This window comes from Atractosteus spatula, chromosome 2, assembly GCF_055471065.1.
Source record: "Atractosteus spatula isolate fAtrSpa1 chromosome 2, fAtrSpa1.hap1, whole genome shotgun sequence".
Lineage (NCBI taxonomy): Eukaryota > Metazoa > Chordata > Actinopteri > Semionotiformes > Lepisosteidae > Atractosteus > Atractosteus spatula.
In genome coordinates, this window is record NC_142707.1 from 33,473,295 (window position 1) to 33,501,253 (window position 27,959).

The 27,959-nt window shown below is 36.1% G+C and overlaps 1 protein-coding gene across 2 annotated transcripts in view; it reads right to left on the reverse strand.

The window, feature by feature from the left end:
* The window catches only part of LOC148839583 (dystrobrevin beta), a 185,431-nt gene that overhangs the window by 121,441 nt on the left and 36,031 nt on the right, over positions 1-27,959 (reverse strand). For both annotated transcript variants that reach the window (XM_088940092.1, XM_088940100.1), the window contains exons 3-9: positions 16,860-16,927; positions 15,475-15,555; positions 13,042-13,255; positions 10,438-10,523; positions 2,620-2,774; positions 1,746-1,851; positions 622-788 (exon numbers count right to left, since the gene is read on the reverse strand). In XM_088940092.1, coding sequence (XP_088796218.1) covers positions 622-788; positions 1,746-1,851; positions 2,620-2,774; positions 10,438-10,523; positions 13,042-13,255; positions 15,475-15,555; positions 16,860-16,926 — 876 coding nt within the window. In that variant the 5' untranslated portion in view covers position 16,927. The remainder of the gene's footprint in view (positions 1-621; positions 789-1,745; positions 1,852-2,619; positions 2,775-10,437; positions 10,524-13,041; positions 13,256-15,474; positions 15,556-16,859; positions 16,928-27,959) is intronic.

The window sequence follows — 27,959 nt, forward strand, 5'->3', positions numbered from 1 at the left end:
CTGTAGTAGTTCAGGTGGGTAGCAGCGTCAGCATGCATAGGCTGCAAAGGAACAAGTAATAGGTTTATTCCATGCTGAAAAGAGAAGAAAGAAAACACAACGCTTTGGCCACGACCAAAGCGTTGTGTTTTCTTTCTTCTCTTTTGAGCATGGAATGAAAATTGCTGTTTAGATAAACATTTTATATACAATTTAAGACTGGGCAAACAACAGGTATATGTGTAATGTAGACAAGTGCAGAACATTACACAAAGGTAGTAAATACATAATGCATTACACAGTGCATTAAAGGGGTTACTATGGAATAAAGCCTTGGTAATTAAATAGACACGTTTACTGTATACAGTATGTCTAGATTGTGTAGGAAAGCAATACAAAACACAAACAAAATATTAGGACATATAGATAAAATTGTAGACTTTACTGTAAATACAGGGATGCTAAAACTATACAAATTCACTATGAAGTTTTCTTTTACAAATTCATAGTTTAAATTAAAGTTTCGTAAAGGCTCTTTTCAAGAAATCGCCAAGTGATAGTTTTGGATCAATTATTAATTCCCAAACAAGCTAAAGGGCCTGAAAGGCCTCCTCTTGTGTGGTACCTTTTCTAATTACATACCCAAGATGAGTGCTCCTTCATCTGATGCTGGTTGCTATGGGGACCACTGGCATGACCCCGCCAAAAGCAGTTCTGGCAGAGCTGGTAATTGTGGCACTGTTGGCATCGGTATCGAAAACCCATCATGCTTTCGCTACGACAATAAGAACATTCCACCGGGTGGAAGACTAGAAGATAAAACACAGGAATATGGAAGATACCTCATTGTGAACTAACAACCAGTTCTAATCATCTTCATATCTCGTACACACATGCATTTAGTTAGGTGCATCATTCTTTAGTAACAGGAGTTGCTTTTTAAATTCCAAACGAAGAAACTAATCTTCTATTTGTGATTTTGTGTGTGATTTTAAAACTTTGAACCACCTTTGAACAGCAGACACACACACTGAATTAAAGCATCACAATTCTGGAAGGCTGTTAAATAATGTGATGAGTACTAAAATCAAGGATAATTCAATGAACAAAGCTTTGATGTGCCAGTTTCAACTATACCCATACTGTGGACAGCCATAAGATCCAAAAGTCTAAAATAATTTTTTATGGATACATTTCGTCTGTGGAGTACATACAGTGTACATGGTTATATAAAGTACTACTGTATATCCAATATACTTCCAGAAATGATTAAACAAATGATAAATTTCATTTTACATAAACTATACATATTTATATTTGTATGTGCTGTACTGTATATTAAAGAGAACTGAATGGCCTTCTCTCATTTGTAATGTTCTCACATAGACAAAGTTTTCACCTGCTTTCAATGATGTCCAATTTTGTTGAATTAAAAAAGACACACAATACACCTTCCACTTCTAAGACTGACAAAGGGGGTGAATACTTTTGCAATGGACATCTTCGTGAATTTTTTTGCCATTTTTGGCTATATACTTCCTTCAGCCATAAAACTGTTCAGCTTGAGTATTTAAGATTTCATTTAAAAATGGCGAGTTTAGAAAATGACTGTAATTCAACAAAACAGAACTTTATTGGAAAGGGGTGAATACTTTTGAAAGAAACTATATGCACAAAGGCTAGTGCAAACACTATTAAAACAAGACAGTACTTCAAAATGAACTATGAAATGTACTCTCCATGAAGAGATGCTGATTGACATTTACCATTTTCCACATTGGCAAGTCGGTGCATGAGAGGTAACCAAACCAGGCACTGTGGGGGAGGATCAGCCATTAATGCATCCAGAAACATATTCAGCATAATCTTCTTCTGGGAACACAAAGACAAAACAGCTATGACTGTGTGCAGAGTCCCACTGGATTGTATTACTTTTAGGTATAATGATGCCTCAGTAGTTTTAGTAGTGTGATAGTTATGTACATGAACATCGATAATAAATTCAAAAAAGTGCACAGCCTGCTACCGTACAGTATATATTCTTAAGACTAAAACTGGCAGGATTTCTTCAACATTATCTGTAAATAACTGTTTTTATAGAAAATATCCCTTTTTCAGAACGTCTCTTAGCAATAAAATTAAATGATAAGCCTATACAAGGACCTCAGTAGGACCTGTTTAAAGACACCTTTAATACAACTGTATTGTCACTTTTGGTTCTTGAGCTGTAAAAGATCCCATGTTGAACAAATCACAATATCTACAATAAGCTTTTAGGAGCTATAAGTTTTGAGGCTCAATAGTTAATACTGTGCAAGACATGGTACCTACCTGCTAGCCAAGAAATTCAAATATTCATAAAACAAGTAAATTAAAAATGATTGTATTCATTTTCCACAATAATTTGCTACAAACACTGTTTCCTTTGACAAGTTAGCATTTTAACAAAATGTACTTTCACTTTACCATCACAGTAACTGGAATTTACAAACTGCTTCATTTATTAATGGACACCTTTAAACAAAAGACATGAAAACTCCTGAAATGTTGTATTGAATAGTGTTATTTCAAGTTAGATCTGTCCAGAGAAAGGTGGCAGTTCTGTGGTGGTGCTGACCTAGATCAGTGTTTTGGTCTTACCTGCTGTGGAAAGCACGTTTGCACTGAATGTTCTGTGTAACCGAAAGAAGGACCTTCAAACACAGCCGTTGGGAGCTTCAACACTTCTCTCAAGTAATGATCAAACTTTGTAAACATCATGGCTCCGGTGGAGTCCGTGATCTGAGAGAACACATCTGGAAGAAAAAAGTCAGTACCGCAGGTCAAATCTTGTCTCCTTGTCATTTCTGAAAAAGTAGATTAGCTTACAGAATCACTGACTATTTAAAAGTATGGGTACATTTGGCAGCTAATTTATTTTTATGTGTTCAGGCTGGGTATACTGTACATTTCCAATTGTGAACATATTTTCTTCTTCTACAGCAGTTTAATGTTTTTCAAGAGCAATTCCTATGAGTGTGACATTTTGCACTATAAGAGGAAAGTCCTCCTGCTGGTTCTTCACCTTTTGATGGCATAGCATGCATTATTATGTACTAAATGAGAATGGCATACACAGTGTATATATACATACTGCATACTGCACTCTCATCCAGAATAGCATGTTTTTTTTGGGGGGAGTCCATCCTATTCACAAATTGTCAGTAAAAAATAATTTAATTCACTTAATTTTCTAAACAATCAATTAACTAAAAGCCAAGAACATGTCTTGGTGACTTTAGTAACAGACCATACTATATAGTCGAGTGGTTCGCAAACTTACAAATATAGATGTGATCGTGGCAGCATTCATGATCTACTACACCCCTGACCGGGGGCATAAAAAACCCAGGGGATATATTGACTTACGTTCAAACCAAAATGCCACAACTGCCAAAACGTATAAGGGAGGAGGCCCCTGGGATGTTGAGAGTAAAAATGCTACTGTCCGGGATCACCCGACATTGGCTAACAATGACAACTGGCAATCGTGATTTATTTCGGCAGATTCAACTCATGACGGACAATAGCCAAGGCAGGGACGTCGCCACGCCTGTGCAAAATTGTTATACAGGATTAACATTGTCCTGTCAGGCCGACTGGAGCACCAGAGTCTTCTATAAATATTTTCTGTATCTCCATAATGATGGTCAATATGTTGAATTCAATTCCTTTGCTCTCACTGAAATCAGCAGTTCATGCCAACAGCAAGTTCTCCAAAACTATAAGTCCTGCTAGAAATTTTCTTTTAGTTGTGATTTACCATGAAATAACCATCAAATGATAGAGCACTTGAAAATGAATATGATTGTACTGTATGGTTCGATGGCTGGTTGCTCATTTTCTGTAATGGTCTGGCAAAGTATCTAAAAAAACATGTTGCCTTATGTGTTGGTTTCATGAACTTACATAGTAGCAAATTTTGCTTGGTCACAAGCATGATTACAGAGAAAGAGGGTCGCTGTTGCATCACTGGTTTTGTTGCCTCGCTTTGAAATGCAGACAATGACAGCCGTATGGCACTATGCATACACTGAAACTCCATCTTTTGTAATGCAAATTGGAGGTTGTTCATGTCGCAGTGTACTTGGTAGTTTCATTGTGGTTTGAAATGCACTCATCATTACTGATTTATTATAACCCCAAAATGTAAAAATTGTGTTGCAGATCCCCCACTTGTATACTTGTATGAAACAAGTAGTTATGGCTGTTAAGCAAAAGACTTTGTCATCTCCTATTTTGAGATATTAGTAATGTTTTAATCATAATCGACTGCAATCATAAAGTGCATCAAGGATTACAAATTCATCCCGTCTTTATTGTTGAATCAATACTTTTCAGTCATATTCCAAGTAGGAAATAATTCCTGATGTTCACTGACATAGGCCAAGTATAGCCACTGCAAAGAATATCCAGTGCCAGTATATCCATGAACCAGCTGGAATCCATGAACCAGCTATACTTTAGCATCTTTACAAAAGCCAAGTACTTTGTGAAAATTACAGATAACCTGTTTGGTTGAAGATTTATCAATCCATTTCCTGGATTCTAAATATGTTGTGATAAAAATATTCCATTCATGTATGATGATGTGTTACAATGAGACAAAGCCAGAAATGTCCAGCCTCTAACCAGATGCGTATGCAGCCACTTTAACTTTGGTTCCTTCTGTACACAGGAACTTCACTGTATACTTTTTACACAAAAAGTCAGAAATCTTTTTCAGTGATTGATCTGAAATAATAAAGCAAAAAAATGTTTTTTGTGTACTCTTTACAGGGCCATATGCACATCTTACGTCCCTGCAATCAAAAACTAACTAAACCAGACAGACTATTGAAAATCCTAAATTTTATGAGATGGCATAACGACGTTCCATAGCCCCCAGGAGCCCCTATACATCACATGGTTATAGTTTTCCTTGGCTGAGAAGGCAGAACTGTGGAAGTTGGGGGCCAGAATTGGTACAGTACCTTTCATCACCAAGCCCGGTGTTGAGCCAGAAATCACAGTGTGCTGGAAAGTGTCGAGCGCTGATGGGCTAAAGGGTCTGTTTTCATTTTATATAGTTTTGCAATATAAAAACTGGCCCCAGAAAGCTGTAGAAAGGGGAGTTTGGAAGAAATAAAATAGAAAGGAAGTTATATTAAAGATGTGTACAGCCATTTTAGGTGATGTACTGTATACCTTTCACTAACATAACGAAAGATGACAGAAAAGGTGTACAGGGGTTTCTAAAAAGAAAACAGCTTGGACCTTCAGTGCCACATCATTTCATCACCACTAAATTCCTAAATCCACATCTAAACCTATTTCTGCCTGAATGACTACTGTGCTTAAATGCTAACAAAAAAGTGTGGCTACCTGCACTTCAGCAGTTCATTACATTCATTATAAAAGGTTACAAGAAGGTGAGACATGCACGATTCTGCCTGAAAAATCAACAAGCAGACTGCTCACAGAGACATGTGAGATATTCCTATTGCTAAACACGAACAAGAGTGTTTGTATGGTTCCGTAGCTCATTAGTGCCACATTGTGGATTGGAATGTGAACTGTAAGAATAGAAAAAATAAGGTATTCTTGACTTTATGTAGATTCCTGGAAGTAAGAGACAACTTCCACTAACCAAACAATATTCATACTGTAGGTTTAATCCATTGCTTGTTGAAATTACATTAGAAAGATGGAGATACTAAGAATTTATGGTTGTAGATAAACATTTTAAAAACAAATTAAAAAGACCAAAGTAAAAGTTAATTTACACTTCCTGAATTGACACATTCAAGGCTACTGGCATGACATATTGAGACTACAGCTGTCTCTCTTAATGGGGCTCACATTTAATAATAATAATAATAATAATTATTATTATTATTATTATTATTATTATTATAATTGCTTACACTTATATAGAGCTTTTCTGGACACTCCACTAAAGGAGCTTTACAGGTAATGGGGACTCCCCTCCACAACCACCAATGTGCAGCATCCACCTGGATGATGCGATGGCAGCCATAGTGCGCCAGAATGCTCACCACACATCAGCTACTGTATCAGTGGGGAAGAGAGCAGAGTAATGAAGCCAATTCATAGATGGGGGTTAATAGGAGGCCATGATTGGTAAGGGCCAATGGGAAATTTGGCCAGGACGCCGGGGTTACACTCCTACTTTTTGAGAAACACCCTGGGATTTTTAATGACCACAGAGAGTCAGGACCTCAGTTTTACGTCTCATCTGAAGGACGGCGCCTGTTTACAGTACATTGTCCCGGTCACTATACTGGGGCATTAGGACCCACTTGGACTGCAGGGTGAGCACCTCCTGCTGGGGCCCCATTTCTCTTTAAAAGATGACCCTTCCATTTTCTTCAGTTTTACTGTATCTGTACAGGAGCACCCCACCACTCCAAAGGATGCCACAGCTCAGTGGCTGGCAGCCATGCCCTCGCTCGGCCTTGATCGCAGTGGAGACAGTGATGCAGAGCACCTGGCTATAGCAAGAGCTTTCACTGCAGCAGGTGCTCTGAGGGTGTTTAAAACCTACTCAGCGTCTCCACGGAGATCCGGCATTGATGTTCACATCTCACTTCTGAGCCACTGTTCCAGTTCCCCACTGTTCCACTCCCCCTGGCCTGTCGTACCTACGCTCTTGGGTCTGTAACACCTTCAGCGTCACTTTGTTTCCTGAGGGGCAGCACTGGTTATGACAATATCACAACTGACCCTACCTAATGTGTCTGTCATGAGTGTTCGGACAAAGAGCAACAGCTCAATGGGCCCTGGTTCAATTACAGCTTGGGGGACTCCCTGAAAGGAGCTTGCATGTTCCTCACTTCTGGTTCATCTGAGTGTTCTAGTTTCCTCTATTTATCAAATACATGCCTGCTCGGTTGAAGTGGTATAAAAATATATATTGCTTGATGGAATTAATGCAGTTCCCAGTACTGGCTATGGGACTTTAATAGCTTCCTCTTATTTGAGACTGCCCTGACATACAGTAGGCCAGAAAACTTGACTCACTCTGCCCTCTGGTGGCTGCTTAATGTAACTGTAGCCCGTATGACTTGGACCACCATACTGTAGATCAATATACTACTCTGAACCAGCGAAACCATGAACTGCACTTCTTTTATTAAATGTAACAGGCAAATTGTCTCTTCTGAATTCTTTCTAGTTTTTTTTTTCAAGTGTTCCTGTTCATGATCTGTTTTTAACATTCCAATGCTAGTGTTGAGAATCTGTGGCACAGTTTGTAAAAAAAGTCTAGCCACTAGAACATACACATAGTGTACTGAAATATGTCTTTGGTCAGGCAAACTTTAAATCAAAATCATGTTTGATTGTTTTAATTAATATTGCTAGATTGTACTCAAAAGCTTGAATGTTCTTAACCAACACCTGTTTTTACATAGTTCAAGTAGGTAGCTGGGTCAGCATGCGTAGGCTGCAAAGGAACAAGTAAAGGTTTATTCCATGCTGGAAAGAGAAGAAAAGAAACACAACATTTGGGCTGTGAAGCCTCTGGGCTCCACAGCAGAAACATTGTGGTCCTTTTCAACTGTTTTTATGTGTACTGTATATTGACTTTCCATGATGTTTTTGTTCAATTGTATACCCTGTAGGTAGCATGGCCCATCTTTTAAATATCTTAGAATTATATATTCACGCACATAATAAGTCATCCCATCAATCTGTGTGCTAAACCCTCATTTTTATATATCACAAATAGGATCACCTTCTAATCCTCTCTATGTTCTAGGATTCATTAGGATTCATCATGATAAAGTTACACAAACTGCAGAGAAGTTTAATTCAGATCACACATTTCCTTACTCTCAGAATATCAATGCACACCATCATTGTTTTCACAAACACTGCTTCGTGATGGCTTCTGCAGAATATGATTCATAGTCCAATTTAAAGTTATAAATTTGCAGTTATAAATTTTTCAGAACAAAAAAAAATTAGTTTTGGGGCAAATGCAGACAAAAACTTCATACAGTATTTGCATTCATTTTGCTCCCTACTGTAATAAATGTAATGTCATGTCACTTTTGTTTTGTTATTTGACACTTTTGAGTTGTTAACCAGTCTGGTATCGTCACTAGACAATGATCTCAGGTCTGCAGGCATGCCTACAACTAATAGAACTTGTGTTCACTCTACAAGCACTACTGGAAAAGCTGTGCATGGTATTTTAACCTTTAGAGCCTTCTATTCCACCTGATCACTGATCACTCTTGTAATTCAGAACTGCTATAAATGCTATATGAGAATATGATTATTAACAGAAATTTGAAACCTGGACTTCTCTATTAACTTCTTAATTATTACTGAAAACTAGGCAATTCAAAATGTAGTAGTTCAGGTGGGTAGCTGTGACAGCATGTGTAGGCTGCAAAGGAACAAGTAATAGGTTTATTCCATGCTGAAAAGAGAAGAAAGAAAACACAACGTTTCGGCCGTGGAGCTCCATGGCCGAAACGTTGTGTTTTCTTTCTTCTCTTTTCAGCATGAATTCAAAATGTAAGTTACTAAAGAGCTCAATTCAGATTTACAGACAACAGGTCTATAAACAAGACACTGAGGATCAGATTCGCAGCTATGGCAAAAGTCTGGCACAATAGTGCTCTTTAACACAAGCCTGATTTTAAAGCACCTGAAATCTTTTTTTGTTTATGTGAGTGTCCTGTAATTCGCCACCTGTGTTTGCACTTAATCTTGCTTTCAAAATGAATCTAAAAAGAAATATTAAAGATGACCCAAAGAGTTTCAGTTAGTGTAAGCAATGATCTGAGAGAGGTCTGTTAGGTCTCTCTCAGGAAACACTAGCTTAGCATTGCACATGGCCAGTGACAGTGCAGTAATGCCTGTGTAATTGCATATATCTTTCACTAGGGTGTATCACTGTGTAGAAAAAAGTTACAGCAGTGGCCTCCAATCCTGGTCAGGGAGGGCTGGAGTTTCTGCAGGTTTTCTAGGCCAGGGGATCCCAATCATGTTCTTGGTGGCCCAAAGTCCTGCAGGTTTGTATTCCTCTCTGTTACACAACTGAGAATTACTGAGTAATTAACTCAATAACACGATTAATTTGAACTGTTTTTTCACATCTTAAACGTGTTGAGAGTTTTAACCATGGTGCAAATTACGGGGGAGCTAGGGGGAGCTTAGCTCCCCTGAATAAGGCACGAGCTCCCCTGAAGAGACCATTTGGAAAATTTTGGGGGGGGCCTCTAAAATATGGATGGCACAGTCGCGGAATCAATTTACACTTGTCTGAGAGGGAGCCTCAGTAACGTGGGTTTTGTTGAGTTTTTGAAGAAATCTCTTTCGTGTGATGTGTTCCCCCCCCCCAACCAGCAGCTCCCCCTAATGCCAAGATATAATTCGCACCCTGCTTTTAACTACTTGCATTTCATAAGTAAGAAAAAAATCCAAGTTTATGAGTAGAAAAAACATTCCAATCAAACAACCTAATAGTTCCATCAAGACTTCAATTAGGTAATTAAGCTCGTCTGGAATGAAACTCAACAGGTTTGTAGGCCTCAAAGACCAGGATTGGGAACCCCTGTTTTACAGCACAGCTGATCAGGAAAACTACCATATTAGTCCAATCAAGCCAATAATTAACTAAATTAGTTATAAAGAGGAACTGCAACACTATTTTTATTTTTCAGGGTTAGAAAGAATCAGCTTTGATGAGTGCATTTCAAACCGCAATGAAGTAAAATGTACACAGTAACTTGTAAAACCTGCAATTTGCATCCCAATACAGACATAATTTCCAGGTATGCGCAGCACTATATGCAGCAATTCAGAACAAGGCAACCAAAGTTCCAGTGACGTGAAGCAGCTCTATTACATTGTACATAGCAGGCTTGTGAATACATCTGTTTTAAAACAATTGAAATATTGCTCTCGATTTCAAGACGGTTTTGCCAATAAATGGAACCTGTTTATTAACACGCATGAAGATCACATTGGAAACTTCCTGCAGTGAAATGTCCACTGCACAATCAGTACTTAATTAACTCATACACCTCATTACATTAGTCCTTATGTCACTAGTGAGCAGGAAGGGCTGCATCACGTCGCAATTTGTGGGATCTTTCGCTATCGCCCATGGTGAGACCAGGGGTTTATGACAACATGTACTTACAGTACTTTCATAAGGTTCATGATTTTGTGCTTAACTTGAAATTTGTAAATGTGTTCTATAACATCAATGACTTTTTTTTGTTATCGAATTTAAATAACCTGTCTGAGAAATTGGGACTGCAGTTCCCCTTTAAGAACCAAGTCAGAATTAAGACCTGGTGATAAACTTGCCCTCCAGGACCTGCAAGGGGTGCCCCTGGATTGAAAAACTGAAGTACATTTCAGGAAAAGGGGAAAATGTAGCATCCCAACACTTACACCGTAGTTTGTCCACAATTTTCCCACCACACATGGTAGCCAGCATGGCTTTAACAGAAAACACAGTCAATTTGCCATGGCCTTCACTGGAAAGAAAAGACAAAAACAGACCAGAAAATTTAAAAAAGGACACAGCAATCCTGAATAGACAAAGATGCCCATTCTTTTTTTCTGAATATTTTGTTGTAACCGTTGACTTTTGAACACTGGATCTACACTGAAAGGTTACAGTATATCCAAACTGGGCCACCAAATTTTGAATATAAAGTTGCCATACCTTAAACTGCCCCTGTTCAGAAACTGTTCGACCAATTAATTCCAAACTCAGCAGGTACTGTATCTTCTTTGTGACAATGATATTAAAATAAGGCAAAGTGAGTTTCCTACATAAACCAGTAGACATCTGACAGCCATGTTTTTTCAAAAGTGACTGCTAACTGTTCAAAGGCAGAGTAAATATTTAACTCCAAACTTGGCCAGCATCATCCCTACCATAACACGATATTATCTTTTTGAAACTGTGGTCCAGCATAAAAAAATAGTACATTAAAACTGGTCACATAACAGCATAAATGTAAAAGCCATAAAATTCAAAATTTTTTAGCCACTTACTGAATATCCACATTTGAAAAGCAGGCACATTTCTCACTGACAGAAATACAAATCATTTCTATTATGACACTGACGCCAATCTCATTAAACTACTAATGAGTTAGATGTTAGATGAGCTAGATTGTTACTGAAGACACCAATAATTAATCTTTTCAGTAAGCATCTGATAGAAAGCTAACCACCACAGAATTTTATAATAGTAACTTTTGTTGGCATTTCATGGTTTCATACTAGTGAAGATACAGTAATTCTTCTACAGTCTTTCTTTGCAGCTAATATGTAACATAACATTAAACTCACTTGCGAAGGAGCCAACCAGGTGACAGCATAACACAGACAGATGTGATATCTGAACTGTTAATTTTACACAAAATAAACAATTTTCAAAATAAATTGGAAGTTTTAAATCTATTGCACACAAACCTGTTGTTCTTGTCTTAGCAAGTTTTTCTCCCCATTACTGAAATTACCCGAAAAGACCTTCTGATTTGAACTGCTTATCAATGACAAGGTCATTGGATGTGAATTGTTTTTCTAAGAGACAACACTTCCTGTAAATGCAAAGGGCTTATATGTAGCACTTGCCATTACATACAGTATATTCTTTTGGGGGGGCAGAGGTCAAAGACAAGAGCCCCAGTAGTGCATTTTGAGTTCCCCTCAAAATACAGGAATATAGTAATCATAGTTAAGGGCAATTGTTGTCTCTATTCAATTAAAAATAAGCATAAAACATTTCACAAAATTCCAGAAAACAAGAGTCAAAACAGTAACGAGTTACCTCTAACCATCAAAGCATTGTGCACCTTTTCATTTCACTTCACTCAAAGATTTAATTGCAAGTCTTGTTTCTTACCTTCTTTCTTCCATGAATCATTAACATTCCAGCTGCCTTTTCAAACATGGGCTTAATTCTAAAGATTTTCTTTTGCCCTTATCCTTTCTATCTCTTCAATCAATTAAAACAGACAGAGCAGACAGTACCTTGTCATTGCAGACAGATAATTGCACTGAATTGATCTGATGATGAATCTGTGAATGACGCTCGGCCATGATTCATATCTAAGGCTATGTGCAGTTAATTTTACACATCCGACAGCTAGGGGAAAACAGCAGTTCATTTTAAGGACCACATATTGACAAGCCAGCATTAGTGGAATAATATAGAGTATTTAAAGCATTTAAGCAAAGTAATTAGTCTTGCTTTAAAGTCAAGGCAAGAACTTCCTTCTTGCTTTCAAAAAAGACTTATAAAATCAAATGCAAAAAAAAAGCTAGTGAAAAAATTGGCATTGTTTACTTATAAAGTTTGATTTGGTGTGTAACCTACAGTATGGCTCCGTCATTAAAGGTAATAATTACACAAGATCTGATAACATTCTCAATCATATCATTTGCATTGGTGAAAATTAATTAGGTAATTTGCATATAACCATCAGTGAAATAATTTAGTGATAAGAAGTTGTTACAGATACTGGTTTCAGTAGTAAACCCAAGCTGACCAGTGTGGTGGTCCTTGCTACTTCAGTAGTTTAGATGGGAAGCTCAATTTATGCTAATTCGGTGAGCAAAATTAATTTCTGCCAGGACAACAGGTTTACATATATAATCTTAACTACTCTTACACAGAGTATGTTCAAAGGACCTTTGAAATAACTAATGAACATATTCTTCTTTTAAAATTTAAAAAAGGCTTAAAAATTACACTGTGTCTCTCAATTGAATTTACTGTCAGCTTTACATTTGCTGACACTTGAATATTACTGAGTGGACAACATGTCACATCAACTTACCTTTCAAACCTACTGGCTGCCTGACAGCACTCATGAACCTCTCTGCATTACGAATTGTCACTGCATGTCAAATAATAATGAAACAAAATCACAAACTGCCAGGCATGAATTTCTTACTTGACAAAAAACTACAGAGCACAGATGTAAATCCTTTCTGGCCAACACTGGTAAACCTAAATCTAGCCACTGTGTTAATTACCTGTCATAGGCAGCAATCATGAAGTTGAGGAGAAGGCTGATTGACTGTTCCACACTTATTTGATGAGTGGTAGGAAGCCGTTTGTTAAGTTGATAGTAAATGGAAGAGATAATTGTTTCCAGTCGGGAGACATTGATTTCCGTGTTGTGGTCTAGTGTGTTGAGGCCATTATCACGAAAGGCTTCTATTACATTCCAGACATCTACAAGATGGACTGTGAAAGAAACAGAGTACAACAGTAGTTCAGTTACACCAGCACCTGGAGAACCAGAAATGTGGAAAACAACACAGAAACAGACTGACGCTCAAGACAAGTTTCACAAATACTGTTACTTTTAAAAACCATTATCAAAACTGCTAACATTCTTTTATTGATAGATGCTACTTTGTAAACTCTAAAAGTAGTAACCTAAGATTTTCTAGAACTTATAAGATTTTTTCACTGTTCTAAAAGAATGCATATTCACACATTGCCTCAGTAGTATTAATTCACTTCACAAATCATGCCTGAATATTTAGGATTTAGCAAAGAGCTAAAAAAAAGCTAAAAAAGCTAAAAATTTAGCTTTTTCCTCATTTTCCTTGCATTTGATTAAACCAAGGATTCAGCACAAAAGCGTACATTTGTCAGAGCTTGAAAACTAACATAACACAAGACATACATCTTTTATCCTAGTGCCAGAATTCAATAATTGACTTACCAAATATATAATATACATCACATATTAAAATGAGGCAATGTCTCTTCTCTGCTTAAAAGTTGTATATACTGTATAATCACTGCAGCATCAAAATACAAATTACCAATCCAATTCATTTACCAGTTAAAGAACATAAAAAAGAGTAATATACAAGTCAACATCTCTTAAACATTCAAAAGACTTTCCTTGTACTTTCAAGGCTTTCATCCAGTATGCAAATGGGTACTTTATATTTTAAGTGACAATCCCATCAACAAATTACCAACTATAAAAAATATAAAGTATAAATATAAAAATAACTTTTCCCCTCTAGGTATTGCTTAATTGACTTATGAAACACTCAAAGAGTATGCTCCTGTTAGCTAAATACAGTAAAAAAATACAGAATAGGTTTATTTTTAATTACCCATGTCATATATTCACTTTACTAAGAGATCACTATTAAAGTATATCCTTAACTACAGCAGGTCATCATAAATTCTTCAATTACATTTGAAATAATTATCTCACAGCATCAAATTCAATATTTAACCCATTAACTGTGAGATAGCGGTTAGATAAAAGGTTTTAACATTGGAACATCCACAACATCTCCCCTTATAAAAGTATCTAAATCTCCACCTTTCTAGAGATGTGGAATTTCTCATTGTCCACTAAGCAAAAGGAGATAACGAATGAATTGGTTAGCTTCAATAATATGGGCAGCTACTCCATCAGTCATATTATGGTAACATATAACATTCAGCTATTTTTGCTTCAATTCCCCTATTGTTTGTCCCACATACGCCGTGCCAGATGGACAAGAGATTAAATAGACGAGACCCTTTGTTGAACCTGAAAGATAATCCTCACACAAATAATCTTTACCTGTACAGTACGTGAATGTGTATGAATGTATAGACAAAGTTACATTCTGTTTTGCTTTACAAGGAGCACAAACTTTATTTGTATTACTCTATTTGTAATAACCACATGGTAGAGTTGGTAAGGGATTGTTCAAGTGAAATCTGAAATTTATCTCTGAAATTATGGCTAAGGCTACTAAGGGGAAAGCCAAGAACAAATGTGTCAATTCTGATCAGACTGTAAAATATGCCAGTGTTTAGATTATATCTTTTTTATTCCTTTTAAGCGATTGCACTCTAGATTCAGTGCTAAACATGACACAATTTCATTTTTTTATAGGTTTCGTTAATGAAAATTGGGGTTTTGAAGCACTCTGATGTGCTACTATACTGTATGCAAGTTTTCATGCCCTGATGTACAACGTTCTTCAACCATTTTAAGTAAAATGCTGTTGTGTGGCCATGTACAGTAGATTTTGTCTAGGTGCTCTGCTTTCCTTCCACAGCCTCAGCCATTTCCATTACTGTCCCCTGTATTAAGAGTAAAGGACTGGAATCCACCCATCCTGTGACCTACTGTATTACTGAGCTAAACTGATATTGATAATGGGAGGATAAGCACCCTTTTGTGGTAATTTTGTGGTAATAATCACCCTTTTGTTAAGCACCCTGGGGCAACATTGTTGTGAAAGGCGCTATATAAAATACATTGAATTGAATTGTGCAGGTACGTATATGTTTGAGAGTAGGGAGCCACAAAACTGCATGATTTATAGATACAGTCTTTATAAATTACAATTGCACACCAAGATGAGTAATTTTAAGACCTTTCAAAACAGCTGATAGTCTAACTGAGCACAAAGATGAGATTTAGTGATGCTACTTACGGTTGCACCTTTTCTGTACGAATCTCAGCTTGCAAGCCGTCCGATAGGTTGAGAGTCTGATGACATCATAATTCTGGGCCCCTGGGTAAAAACATGCCAAGATGCCACTTTTGAAAAAAATACCAATTTTGTGATAAATACTGTAGGCCTTATTCCACAAATCTACCCTTTAGGACAGCTCTCTTAGAACTCAAAACGGGTTTTCTTCCAACACAAAGATTTTGTCAAAGATGACCTTATCATAACTGTAAAGTCTAAAAAACATTTTTTGTAGTAACTGACAAATGTACTGTACTAGATCCATTATCTCCACAAAGTACACTGCACATAGTGGACAGCATTCGTTTGATGACCTAAGTGGCTTCTGCTGCAATGGCATGAGAAAATGTTCTCATGGTGCCATTTTCTTGTCTACACAATTTCCACACTCAGTTTTCACATTGTTGATAGCCAGCTTCACAATGTACTTTGTACACCTTCAACTTCTTAAAGAATATTTCTAGAGAAAAACATTACCTAAATTAAACAGTCATATGTTTTCTTACAAATTAAAAAGTACATTATACAGATTTTTTTTCTGCCACAGAAGCCTTTTCTAAGCAAATCTTCCAAAATTCTAAAGCAGGATTAACCACATTGCAGAAACAATCTTTGTGGTCGTGTAGAGTTAAGACCTCCACTGTACAAAGTCAGAAGAAGAAACTGTGCCTAATATTTTAAAGGTACTACATTTTTATCAATACATATCAGAGGAGTAGTTCATCTTTGCTCTTTAAAAAAATGTTACCCCAAGTCTCACATGAGATTCCTCAAGGCCAATCCATTCTCACCCTGACTTTTTCTATCAGTTGAAAATAAGCCTCACATCCTTCCAATACTTTAAATGAGAAAAACTTTAAAATTGGAAGGACAGAAATACAAAAAGTAACATTTTATTTCATTATAATTTTGCAATGACAGTGAGGCTTGTGTCAGAGATTGTCACTATCAGTAAAGTTCGTTGCTGCTGTTTTCCACACAAAAGCCTGTGTGTTTTCAGAGGTCCTTGCTTTGACAGATCTGACATGAAACACTGACTAAAATACTGGAATGACTCCTCAGAAGAACACAAGCCCTTAGTGACAACAGCACCTTTTCCGTTATCTGTATGGTCACTCCCCTTACCCATGATTTGTACTGTAAATGTTCTGCACAATATGTACCACTGATGCAAACACAGAAGCTAACATTGTGAATCACACTGTGCTACACTGTGCAACTCAGGTTATTGAAATATGTTTCTCTTCCACTGGCCTTGAAGGAGTTTTTTCACTCTTTTCCAAGCTTTTTGTCCTATCAAACTGAAATTTACTCTTATCAAGTGTCAAGCTCCTTTCAGTACTTACTCATCTCCATGAAAAGTTGCCTCTTTTCGGCCATGGTCTTGCCTCTTTTTCCACCCTCTTCAATCATTCTGGGGAAAGAAAATATTGTTAACTGAAGGCATGGCTTCACTGGGTTTAACAATCCTTTTTTTTCTCATTTCATAATTGGTACAGTTGCCGGTTTTGTATTCAGTTTGCACATGAAAGGTTGGAATTACAGATTTGCCCACCATTAAGAACAGCCAAAGCAAGCACAACAGAAGCCGATCCCAGAATCCCCGTGCAGCTCATTACCAGGCTGCTAGGAAGCTTCACAGCCAAGCTGTGCTCACTTACAAGAGGGGTTGAAAATAGGAAAAAACATCCACTGAGATTAACCAGTTAATTCATTCATTGATTTATCTGAATGTGCATGATTTGAGGTGAAAGCCAGTGGCAAAGTTCCTGTTAGCGACCATCTTCAAATAATTACTTATATTGTTCTCTGGCTCTGCAGATTATGAAAGGTGCTGTGAAATGCCAGGTACAGCACATCATACATAGGTCTTTGTAGTGCAAGACTGAATAACAATAGTTTACAGTGTGTGGGAATCAATTGTCCAGTAAAAAAAACTGACTAAGTGACTGAGTCCCCTACCAGGTTGGCTTTAGACCACTTTTCTCTTCGACTTTTTCAGTTTGAACCGTTTCATGGGTTCTCAGTTTATTGCTTGCTGTGTCAGTTGTCTTTGGGTTGGACAAGGACTGTGCCAACATAATATTTTGAGCTGTATACCAAAGATATTCTGTGGCAGAAAAAAATGAAACCACGTGAAAAGCTGACCTTTCCTTCTCTCTTATGTCTCACAGGTTCCAAAGATGAGTTAAAAAAGAATGCTATCCGGTATATCAGATTTCATTTCACCAGGTACTTCATTTTAAACATCTCCCTCCCCACTTTTGAGGCAACAGAATCCATCAAAGTGATAAAAATGTCTTGAAATAGCATAACCCATTAGCAAAACACAACAAGTTAAGCCATCAGATTTAGTCAATGTGACCTGCTGAATGGTACACTATGTCATCAAACTACATCAAGTAAGCAGTTTTAACAGTTGGTAAGCAACAGGAAGTTGTGCAGAAAGTACAGTATCATTCCTTGCTGAATTTATCATTTGCGACAAAACATGGTAAATATTTAATTATTTAATAATAATTTAATTATCAGAAACCTTTCATATTAAAAATGTAAAAGATCTCTTTAAATCAAGTTAGTTCGCATATTTATAATAACAATGGCAGAACACCAGATTGTCACTAGTTTTTAAACTACGGTACTGTATATGGAACTAAGATCACAAGTGCTCAAACAACTTAATCACAGAGAATTTGGAACTTAAGCCCTCTGATCATATGGATTTCATTATGTATAATCACAAGTAAGCAGTCAAAACCTGTTTCTGATTTCTTCATCTACAGTATCAACAATGCCTTTCACCACTGTTAAACAGAAAAAGTTCTCTTTTTAGTATATTTTAGGTTTTAATGTAGGTTTTAATAAATTTAGTGTATGCTGATTTAGTAAATGAAGTAGTATTACACAGCCCTCATATACACGGATGCTTCATTTTTTTTATAATACTAATACATAATGTTAAAATTAAAATTACTTTCCAATTTACATTAGTTGGGATGCAGTTAGAATTATTTTTTTGTGTGTTTTGACTTGATATCTAATCATCTGTAAAGAGAATTTTGAGAAGGAACCTTGCAAGTCACATTGCATATGGTTACAGAATACATTACATTTCCAATACCCTTGCATAAGAGACCAACACCTGGGTAGCTCGATTCTCCTCATTGTATTAAGCTGTCAGATCCGTGACATTATTTGGTGATGACTGATGCTAAACCTTTAACTGTCCTTATTGAAACAGAAGTTAGAACAAAAGACTGCTGAGCTCTCCAATGGACAGTTCATTGAGCAGAGGATGAATAAGCAAGGAATTCTTATTCTCCCTTTACAAGATAATGGCACCCTGTCATGAACACATTTGTCTCAACAAAATGGTTGAGCCACACATCTACTAGACTCATTTCACAAGATGTTGTTTGGAGTAACAATACTGGTAACATGGAGGACCAAGGAAAGATCACAAGCTCAAGATAAATGTATTTTAAACCTATAGGGGGACAAATATTATTCTGATTAAAGATTGAAGCACTACTGGAGCCAGTGTTGCATCAACAAATGGGACACAGGTCTCAAAATGTTATTTCCACAACAATATTCCACTCAAATGGACATTTTATTGGAGAGTTCTAACTTTCCAAAGAGATGAAATACTGTATATAAATATATGGGCTGAATTCTATGAGATAATATATGGGCCAACTAAGTGATTTGTTATAATATTCAAATAATATTTTCACAAAAACAAGACAATTTATTAAAATAAACTGCTTAGGTAGTAGAAAAAATATAAAATACAAAATTCAATTCCCAAAAACTTAAATACTGTAGAGTTTGCAGATGGGGAGGAGGCTGATACAAAGCAGGACCTTTTGAGAATGGAAAACAGCCAGGGACATTTAGCATTTTCAATCATTGTCATCACATATTTACTCCCTAACTGTAAGTTTATCTATTTTAAGTCTTTTGAGAACTACTCTAGATAGCTGCTAAAGTCTTTAAAAAGGTTGACAACAACAAGGCATAGCTTCCTTTAAATTGAGGATAAGAAATTAAGGTCTTGTATTCTCAAGATGAATGTATTTGACTAATTTGTAAATACATAACTATTTTTAATCATAATTCCTCTCTGGATACTGCACTGAAATGCATTCAAAGAATAGTTGCTTTCTGGGATTTTTATTCAACTATTTTTAATTACAAAAAATATTATTTATTTTAAAAAATACTTTATGCTACACTTTTGATTTTTTTTTCAAAAACTAGTTGTCCCTAAAAACTAGATGTATCTCACATCTGATGTACGTGTGCTTTACTAACACCAACATGAGACACAGAACTAGATTTCAACAGTACACACCACCCTTTGTCAAGATCCAGGAGGCTGTCAGCCATATTTACATAAGAACTACAGCCCTGTGATGCTGAGTCATGTTACTATTGTAGAAGTACCTGATAATTGCAGTCATTTTATGTGCCTCCCATGACTGCTGACTTTGGCAGCAGCCACAGTAAACAAGTGGCTTCATGGACTTGACAACCCTGCTCAGTTAGATGTGATGAACCAGCTCTGGCCCCTGAAGGACTCAGTGAACCCATCTGCCTTTTTGTGTGCATCTCCTCAGGACATGGATATGCACAGCCAGAGTGAAAGAGAAAAGAATGAAAAAAGAGACATAAAGCCTACAGTTTCTACACCGTATTTCATAATAACATCTCACTGCAATGTTTTAAACAACAGTGAGGTTCTCAACACTTTACATTTACATACAGAAAGGAGAATACGTATATATACACATATCATGTATGCTGAATGTTAATTTCATTACAATATTCACAAATGCACTGTATATCTTTAACACCATAACCTTCTGAAAGCAATAAATCTGGCACTACAGTATGTGCCTCATTGCTTTTGCAGTTTATATTGGTAACCCTTTAACACATTCTGGAGAAATCAAGCCAAGATCTATGTAAATGAGATAAAATACCAAGGCGGTATGTTTAGTTAGGAAATATGAATATGGCCTAACACACAGCTTTTAGTGGTAAAATGATTTCAAAATCTCCCATATACAGTGGAATTTAAGCGATATAATCCAAAATGATACAATCAATCATACAACACCAAATAAAAAAAAAATATTTACTAAATGCAACGAACATTTAATTATAAATAAGTTGGCTACAATCATTTAAGCAGCAGGACTAAAATATCTTCATTGATTTAAATTGCATGATAACTCTTAATTTATAGCTTCTTTATAGCAAAGACTACATTAGACAGGCAGTATTGACTTTAAGAATGCAACTTATTGCAGACAACTTTTTCCCTATAAGGCACAAGCTTGTACCTTAAAATGTTTCACAGAAATAAATGTTATGAAACAACAATGTAGAAGTTTTAAGGGCTTCAGAAAGAGCAGGTTCAAATTTCAGAACCGACTTTCTAATTAGTGTAGCTCATTACCATACCAAAACAGGCTAGGTGAATCAAATGGCCTCCTCTGGTCTGTAACCATTCTTACGTTCAACATGAATAACATTTAAACTAAACAAAATGAAAGTCTTCGACATTTTTCAGGCTTTTGTGTTTTGCAAAACCTTTGCATTGCATGCATTATACACATTTCATGTGATTGCAATATATGTATGAAGGTGTGGCATTTCCCCTCACTGTCAGCAGCATTGTAGACTTAGCCACTTCAAAACACACAGGTTTGTTTTCTCAATCTTTGTTTTTATCTGTATCAAGCTGTATAAAATAATAGTATAATATAATATTATAAATGTGACAAGGCCATTTAACCCATCTAGCCTGTCTGGCTGCTAGCAGCTAACTGATCTTTGAAACAGTTCCTTCAAAGAAGCCAGAGTCCCATAACGTTTTGTGCAAAAAAAGAGTCTCCTGTTTTCAATGAAGTCAAAGTTAGATGTGACGGACAGCTGTTTTACCCCTTTTTAGGATCAGTGTGGCATAGCTAATTACTGTGCATCTCAGTCTTAGCACACTAAATAAGTATGTAAGGTATTGGATGACATTTAAGGTGTAGGTGACATTAAAGGTAAGGATTTGTTTACAAAAAAGATCTGCTGAACTCTGCACTAAACATAGAGAAAGGAAATGCTAACAGAGCTACTGTACATAAGCAACCAAGCGTTCTCTTTATAATACTGAAGATCTCTACCATTTAGAATTACTATAATTCCAAACACATTAGCAGTTGAGTGTAAATGTTGCTCATTTTTATGAGTAATAGCCTCTTAAGTGGTTTTGACTCATAAACATTTATGACCAGCAACCTGCTGCTTCATCTGGCATTCGTTCTAATTGCAATCTGGTCCTGTGTCTTACTGTCAAGAAAGTTATAACCTTTCTTTCTACGTGACCCAACAATAAATGACTATTTCACCCCAGGATTCCACTCAAGCACTGAGTCACTGACCCAGCAAGAAAAACCTTCCAAATCTCTGCAAATAAACTGCTCACATCAATTCAGGGGTTATTAAAAGCAATGAAACATGGAGTTAAGTTTTTTATAGTATTTCTTCAATCTTTTAATCCTAATATTCAGCTTAAGGAAATTCTTGATTTTCCTTTTTTTAAAAAAAAACAACGTATTACTTTAAATGTTTTAATGATATTAGCGGTAGCTGAAGGCTTACAGAATTTAAATTATTAATGAATGACCTCCATAATTTTTACCGGTCTTCTCTTTTAGTTCAACTTACTGTTGCACAGCTTTCTTCTGCCATAACCAGGAAACACAATTTATTCCAATGTTGCTATTCACATCCACTTCACCTTGTCAGCATGCTACCTCTACTTTACCTTTTTTACAGTGGTCCCCAAAGCCTGTGCCCCTACAAAAAATGCACCTTGAAAATAAAAAAAATAGAAATTCATACACTGTATCTTTGTTTTATCTTTTCTCAACATATACCATTTCCCTATGGATTGTACAGTATATACTGTACCTGTTTTATGAAAACATTGATTGAAAACATACAATGAGATGTATGTTTGAATCATTTCCTCAGTGAAAGCATTCAAACATATTATGTTCGCAGATATTTTATTTATTTTAATGTTTGTACAGTATTCTGTCTCTATATTAATGTATTACAGTATCTTTATCTCTCCTATTAAAAATCTAGTACAATTGAAAAACTACATACTTTGAATATCATATAGTATTTGCTATTAAATTATAACCCGTTCTTCAGACTGAAGAAATCTGAACTAAGAAAAACCCTTTTGTCATTATAATATTTTAAACATTCTCTGAATAATTTCTATTCCTTTACTGCACATACATCATTAGTTTGTAATCCACAAAACAAGCTGCCTTTTTACACCAATATAATGTTCTTTAACCATGCTCTAAAATAATTTTTAAATGGCTCATAAAACTGATATTGATTAGCCTTTCATGTTATGTTGGGAAATGATCTTTCATCTGTATTTCCTTTGTCAAATCCTAAAATACATGCATGCCAGCATACCAAACTGTCTTTTCCCTAGTATTTGTTTAACACAGTACACCCTTTTACAAGTGTTAATGTTAGCTTTTGTTTTAAAAAGTGACATATTAAAAACTGCAAATTAGATCTGTAGGTATACAGGTGGATACTGTTGCATTCACTCACAGCTTTTTGATGCACAGTGGTATGTACGTTCTGTTTTTCATTCATTGCATTAATCAATTAATTGCACCAATAAATACAGCTCATTCAGTTCCTAAATGTATAATTAATCATAGATTCCATGACAGTAGAGATCAGAATGCCTATAGCCTATAGTATAGATATGCTGGGAGAAAGATAAATAAACTATAGGCTCCAAATGTCTAAAAAACAGGCCCTAATGTTACATAATAAATACTATGAGTGACTATACTAACCATTCACAACTTCACATTCTGTGACACACAAAAGCCTTGTTACATGAAACCACAGTAAAGCTACTATTACTTCCACATGAACCTGTATAATAACTCAATTGATTTTCTCTGGACCACACAATTTTGTATATGAGCTTCATAACTGGGTCCAAACTAAGCTGTCTACTTGCACTTTAATGGAAATACTGGCATGAGGAAAATGAAACACTGGCACATGTTCTTCTATACATAAATTTCTGTATAAGCCCATCAGTCTGCATGAAAAGGGTATCCAACCCCATTATGAGAAAACACAACATAAGGAATTTGAAGCCTTCACTTGGTTCACTTCACTTCAGAATGCTATAGCATAACACTCAGTTTGCCCGCCTTCAAAATTGAAAGTGTCTTCGTTTTAACATCCATTTTCTAACTGCTTCATTTGATTCAGGGTCGAGGGGGAGCCAGAGCCTATCCCAGCAAGCAATGGGTACAAGGCAGGATACACCCTGGGGACACTATTCCATCACAAGGCACTCATAGACACAATCAGAGACACAGACAAGCATGTGATTGTACACCTAGTGCTACTTCTCCCCGAAACACTTCCTACGTTATTCAAATTCTTATATTCCACACAGATTTTTAAAGTTCCATACTTTAAGTCATTTAAAATGACTTAAAAGTGACATTTTTAATTACAATGACATTTAAAAGTGACCGGGATATTGTTGACCCATGGACATTATTCATTCTCAGAGTATCATCTGAACTGATACTTTGAACACCATAAGTCACTGTAGGCCTCACCGGAACATTCCTTTCAATTTCCACTCTGCTGCTCAGTTTAGAGTGATAGCCTGATCCAGGCAGACTCAGAGTGTATTCCATGATGGAGTGATCAACTTTGCCATGCTCAAAGAGATACAGTATTAATGGTTTCTGAAATGTTTTATACCTTCCTTCTAATCTGTGCCTCTACACAACTATCTTGGTGCCAAATGGTGTTTGAAAGCTCCTTGGACTGCATGGTTCAATCTTTGATTGAAATTCAGAACCTGACTGAGGGAGTTGACAGAAAGGTCACATAATTAGTTGTATGGCTCATTATGTCAATTGTGTACACCTGAATTAGATTAGGCTTGTGACATCTAAGGGTTTAAACACTTATAAAATCACTATTATTATTATAATCCAAACATCTACTGTAGATTGATAGATTAATTAATGGTAGTAACATGACTTTAATCCTGACCATACTCAATTAGGATTATAGGATTATCTCTATAGTTAGATAAATGTAATATTTTTAATAACCGGTCATAACATCTTCACCAATATGTTCACACATTGAAATACATTTTGATTTAACTTTCTATAAACAAAGACAATACTGTAAACAAAAAGTACAGTATACAATCATAAAGACTGCAAAAGAGGAAATATTTAGAAGTTCAAATCCCAAAACAGGAAGATAACTAGAGCCAAAGAAGAGGCTCTACCACTTAAAATACTGAAAAATTATTTTATGAGCTCTGTAAAATTCTATACCTCTAGTTCTAGGCTCTAGATTTATTCCAAGGATCTACAGAATGAGTTCTCAGAATGTGAAATGTCAAATGCCTTCGAATAACAATACAGCAATATCTGGAAATGCAGAAAACAGCAGGACATGAACAAACAAACCTTTTACACCTGAAAATGACAAAACATATGCAAGAATGCATGTAGACAATACTGATGCCCCAAGGAGTGTAAAAATAAGTTTCAGTGCAATGCATCACAAAATAGAACTGGTACAGTAACAAGTTGTGATGAAGACTTGAAAGCAACAGAAGTCTGTAATGAAAACTCCATCATATGGTACCAATCAAGCTAGCAATTCAGTCAATGTATGGACCAACTTTTCTCTTTAGACAGGAAATCTTTGCTTTTGTATGTTCTAAGAAATTTTGCCCTTAAGTACACATCTACATTATAGCACTGATATCACTGCCGTTACATCCTTCAGGAAAGAACTTTACCATGATTTTTCCAGTCCATCTGTGCAAACAAGTACAACCATGTGCCCATCTACGACAGGCCAGTGAAATAACTCAGACAAACCACAAAAGTGCCGCATTGAACTTGAAATTAAGTTAATCTGACTTTTCATGCAACACCCTTTCACAGAGCACAACCTGGATTACACTTTTGTAGCAGGCAAATCACAAATAAATGAGATTTAACTCCCACAGCTTAAGTGACCATTAAAGAGATATTCAATTGATAACTGTTTCACAAACTATTCCTTTTTTCATCCTGTACGTATGATCCTTCTACCATGATGCAGATATTATTTTACATACACAGCTGATAAAACCTAATAGCTGTTTATTCCCAAATGACTATGATGGCAACAGGCTGATACTCCATAGTAAGGAGAGATGCAAGACTAGAGTTCATTTTCAAGGACATGCAACTCTGTACTGAGCATGATCACAATAAGGCCTCTGAATTGTGCAAGTGTCAACAATAGGCAGTGCTATGCTTCAAGCTGTGCCAACTGCTCCATCTCTCATTTGCATGGTATAATCCATGGACACATTCCAGGACAGAAGATCCACAAGACATAAAAATGATATACAGTATGATCTAAGCAAAGGTAATACACTGGTGCTCGAGTTCATTATAGTATTTTACTAATGAAAATGAGGTGTTTATATAGTTATATAATTTCCATTGTCTAGACAAATTGGGGAAGCAGTCAGAAAGGCAAACAAAACGATAGGAGGAGATTATGAAAGGTCCAGATATAAGTATTAAAGATCTTCAAAGACATTGATTCTTCTAAACGAACACTGAAATACAAACCAGAGGACACAAATGGAAACTATGTGCAAGAGCATTTTAAAACTGAGAATAGGAGGTGCATCTTTACCCAAAGGGTTGCAGGAGTATGAAACATGCTACCCACCCATTTGATTGGAGCCAAAACTTTGAAATATCCAGCTTGTTTAACATAACAGTTTCCTTCAGAAAGTACAGAGAAACACAAACCAGAGAGAACAAGAGATAACTACAGTACATGGAGGTGTATTCAAAATTGATAACAGTAAGCACTTATGTCCCTAAAGAGTTATGGGAGTATGGATCAAGCTAACGAGTCATATTCTCAGAGTTGATACCCTGGCTTCTTTGAAGAAACTGTTGGATGAGATCCTTGAACCAATTAACTACTATCACTATTTTCGTAATGAACATTTATACTATGTAATAGTACTGTATATGTAATATACTACAAAATATACTGTGTTTCTAATAGGGACAGGATAGTAGTACAGAACAACAAAACCACATAAGAAAGGTTTCAAATAAGATACCATTAGACTCATCTCGCTGCAAGATGCTAGTTATTTATCAGTTCATGGATCTCATCAATACATTTCTGGATGGTTCAAAAGGAATGGAAAAAATCACATTAACCCATATGAAGTTACTCTTTAGACTGTGTTAGAAATGTTAAAGCTAAATTGTGGCTCACAAAGTACTACAGAAAAGACCTGCAGGTCTAATATGCTTGCAAATACTAGGTGACAAACAAGGCCAGGCTGAAAAGTAACCAACGTTTTTGTGAGTGAAGGCACCGTTACAGAACACCAGCAGGTTGCTCAGTTGTTGCTGGCTGAATACAGAGAAGAGGAGTGGTCGGCATCTTTTTTGCCCTTGCAGTAATGAACAAATAGTTGAAGGACATAATAACTAGGCCTTGCTTAATCATGGGCAAGAAAACAAGAAAAGGCAATTTGCATTTTATATTTTAATCAAGACAAATTATGCTATAGCTGTAAATTCATCATGAAGAGGCGCCTAAAAATGTTCATGTACGCTCCAGTTGAGATGCATTTTAAATGACTTTTTTTTCTCCTTTTTTCTTGCTGAAACAGAGACTTTCTTTTCTTTCATAACACAAGGTCAGGCTTATGCTAGCCTACACATTTCTTTAATCCACAGATGTGGATAATATATTCAAAGATATTCTTTCTTTCTTGGAGAGGCCTAATAGAAGTAAAAACCTTGCAAATGTAAAGTTTTGTACTTTCCATGCTGCATTTGTAAAAAACAACTGTGTAATTCATTCTATTTTCCTCTTTGATTTGCTAACATGAGCTACTTTATTAAAATTCAAAAGCCAATATTCTATGACAGAAGCTGAACATCTACCAGAGCTAGACATATGAAGACATTTTGCTTGGTCCCTTTCACATTGTGTTCTCCTATATATAGTATACAGTATACTGTATCACACATCCCTTGTACAGATGTGATGGATAAAGAAATAGAGCAGTAATACCTAATAACTATAAGAATCAAAGTTTCAGATCAAAATCAAATCCCTAATCTACTACTCAGAACCAAAAAAAGGTTTGAATATCTGATGCTTACAATAGCATTAAATGTTCTCACAGGTCTTGAATTTTATTATCAGAAATGTAATGGTTAGTACACAGCCACAGAACTTATTCTGTGGTAAAGAGACCTACGTGTACTTAATTACAGATAAAGTAACTGAGGTTAGATATTCTA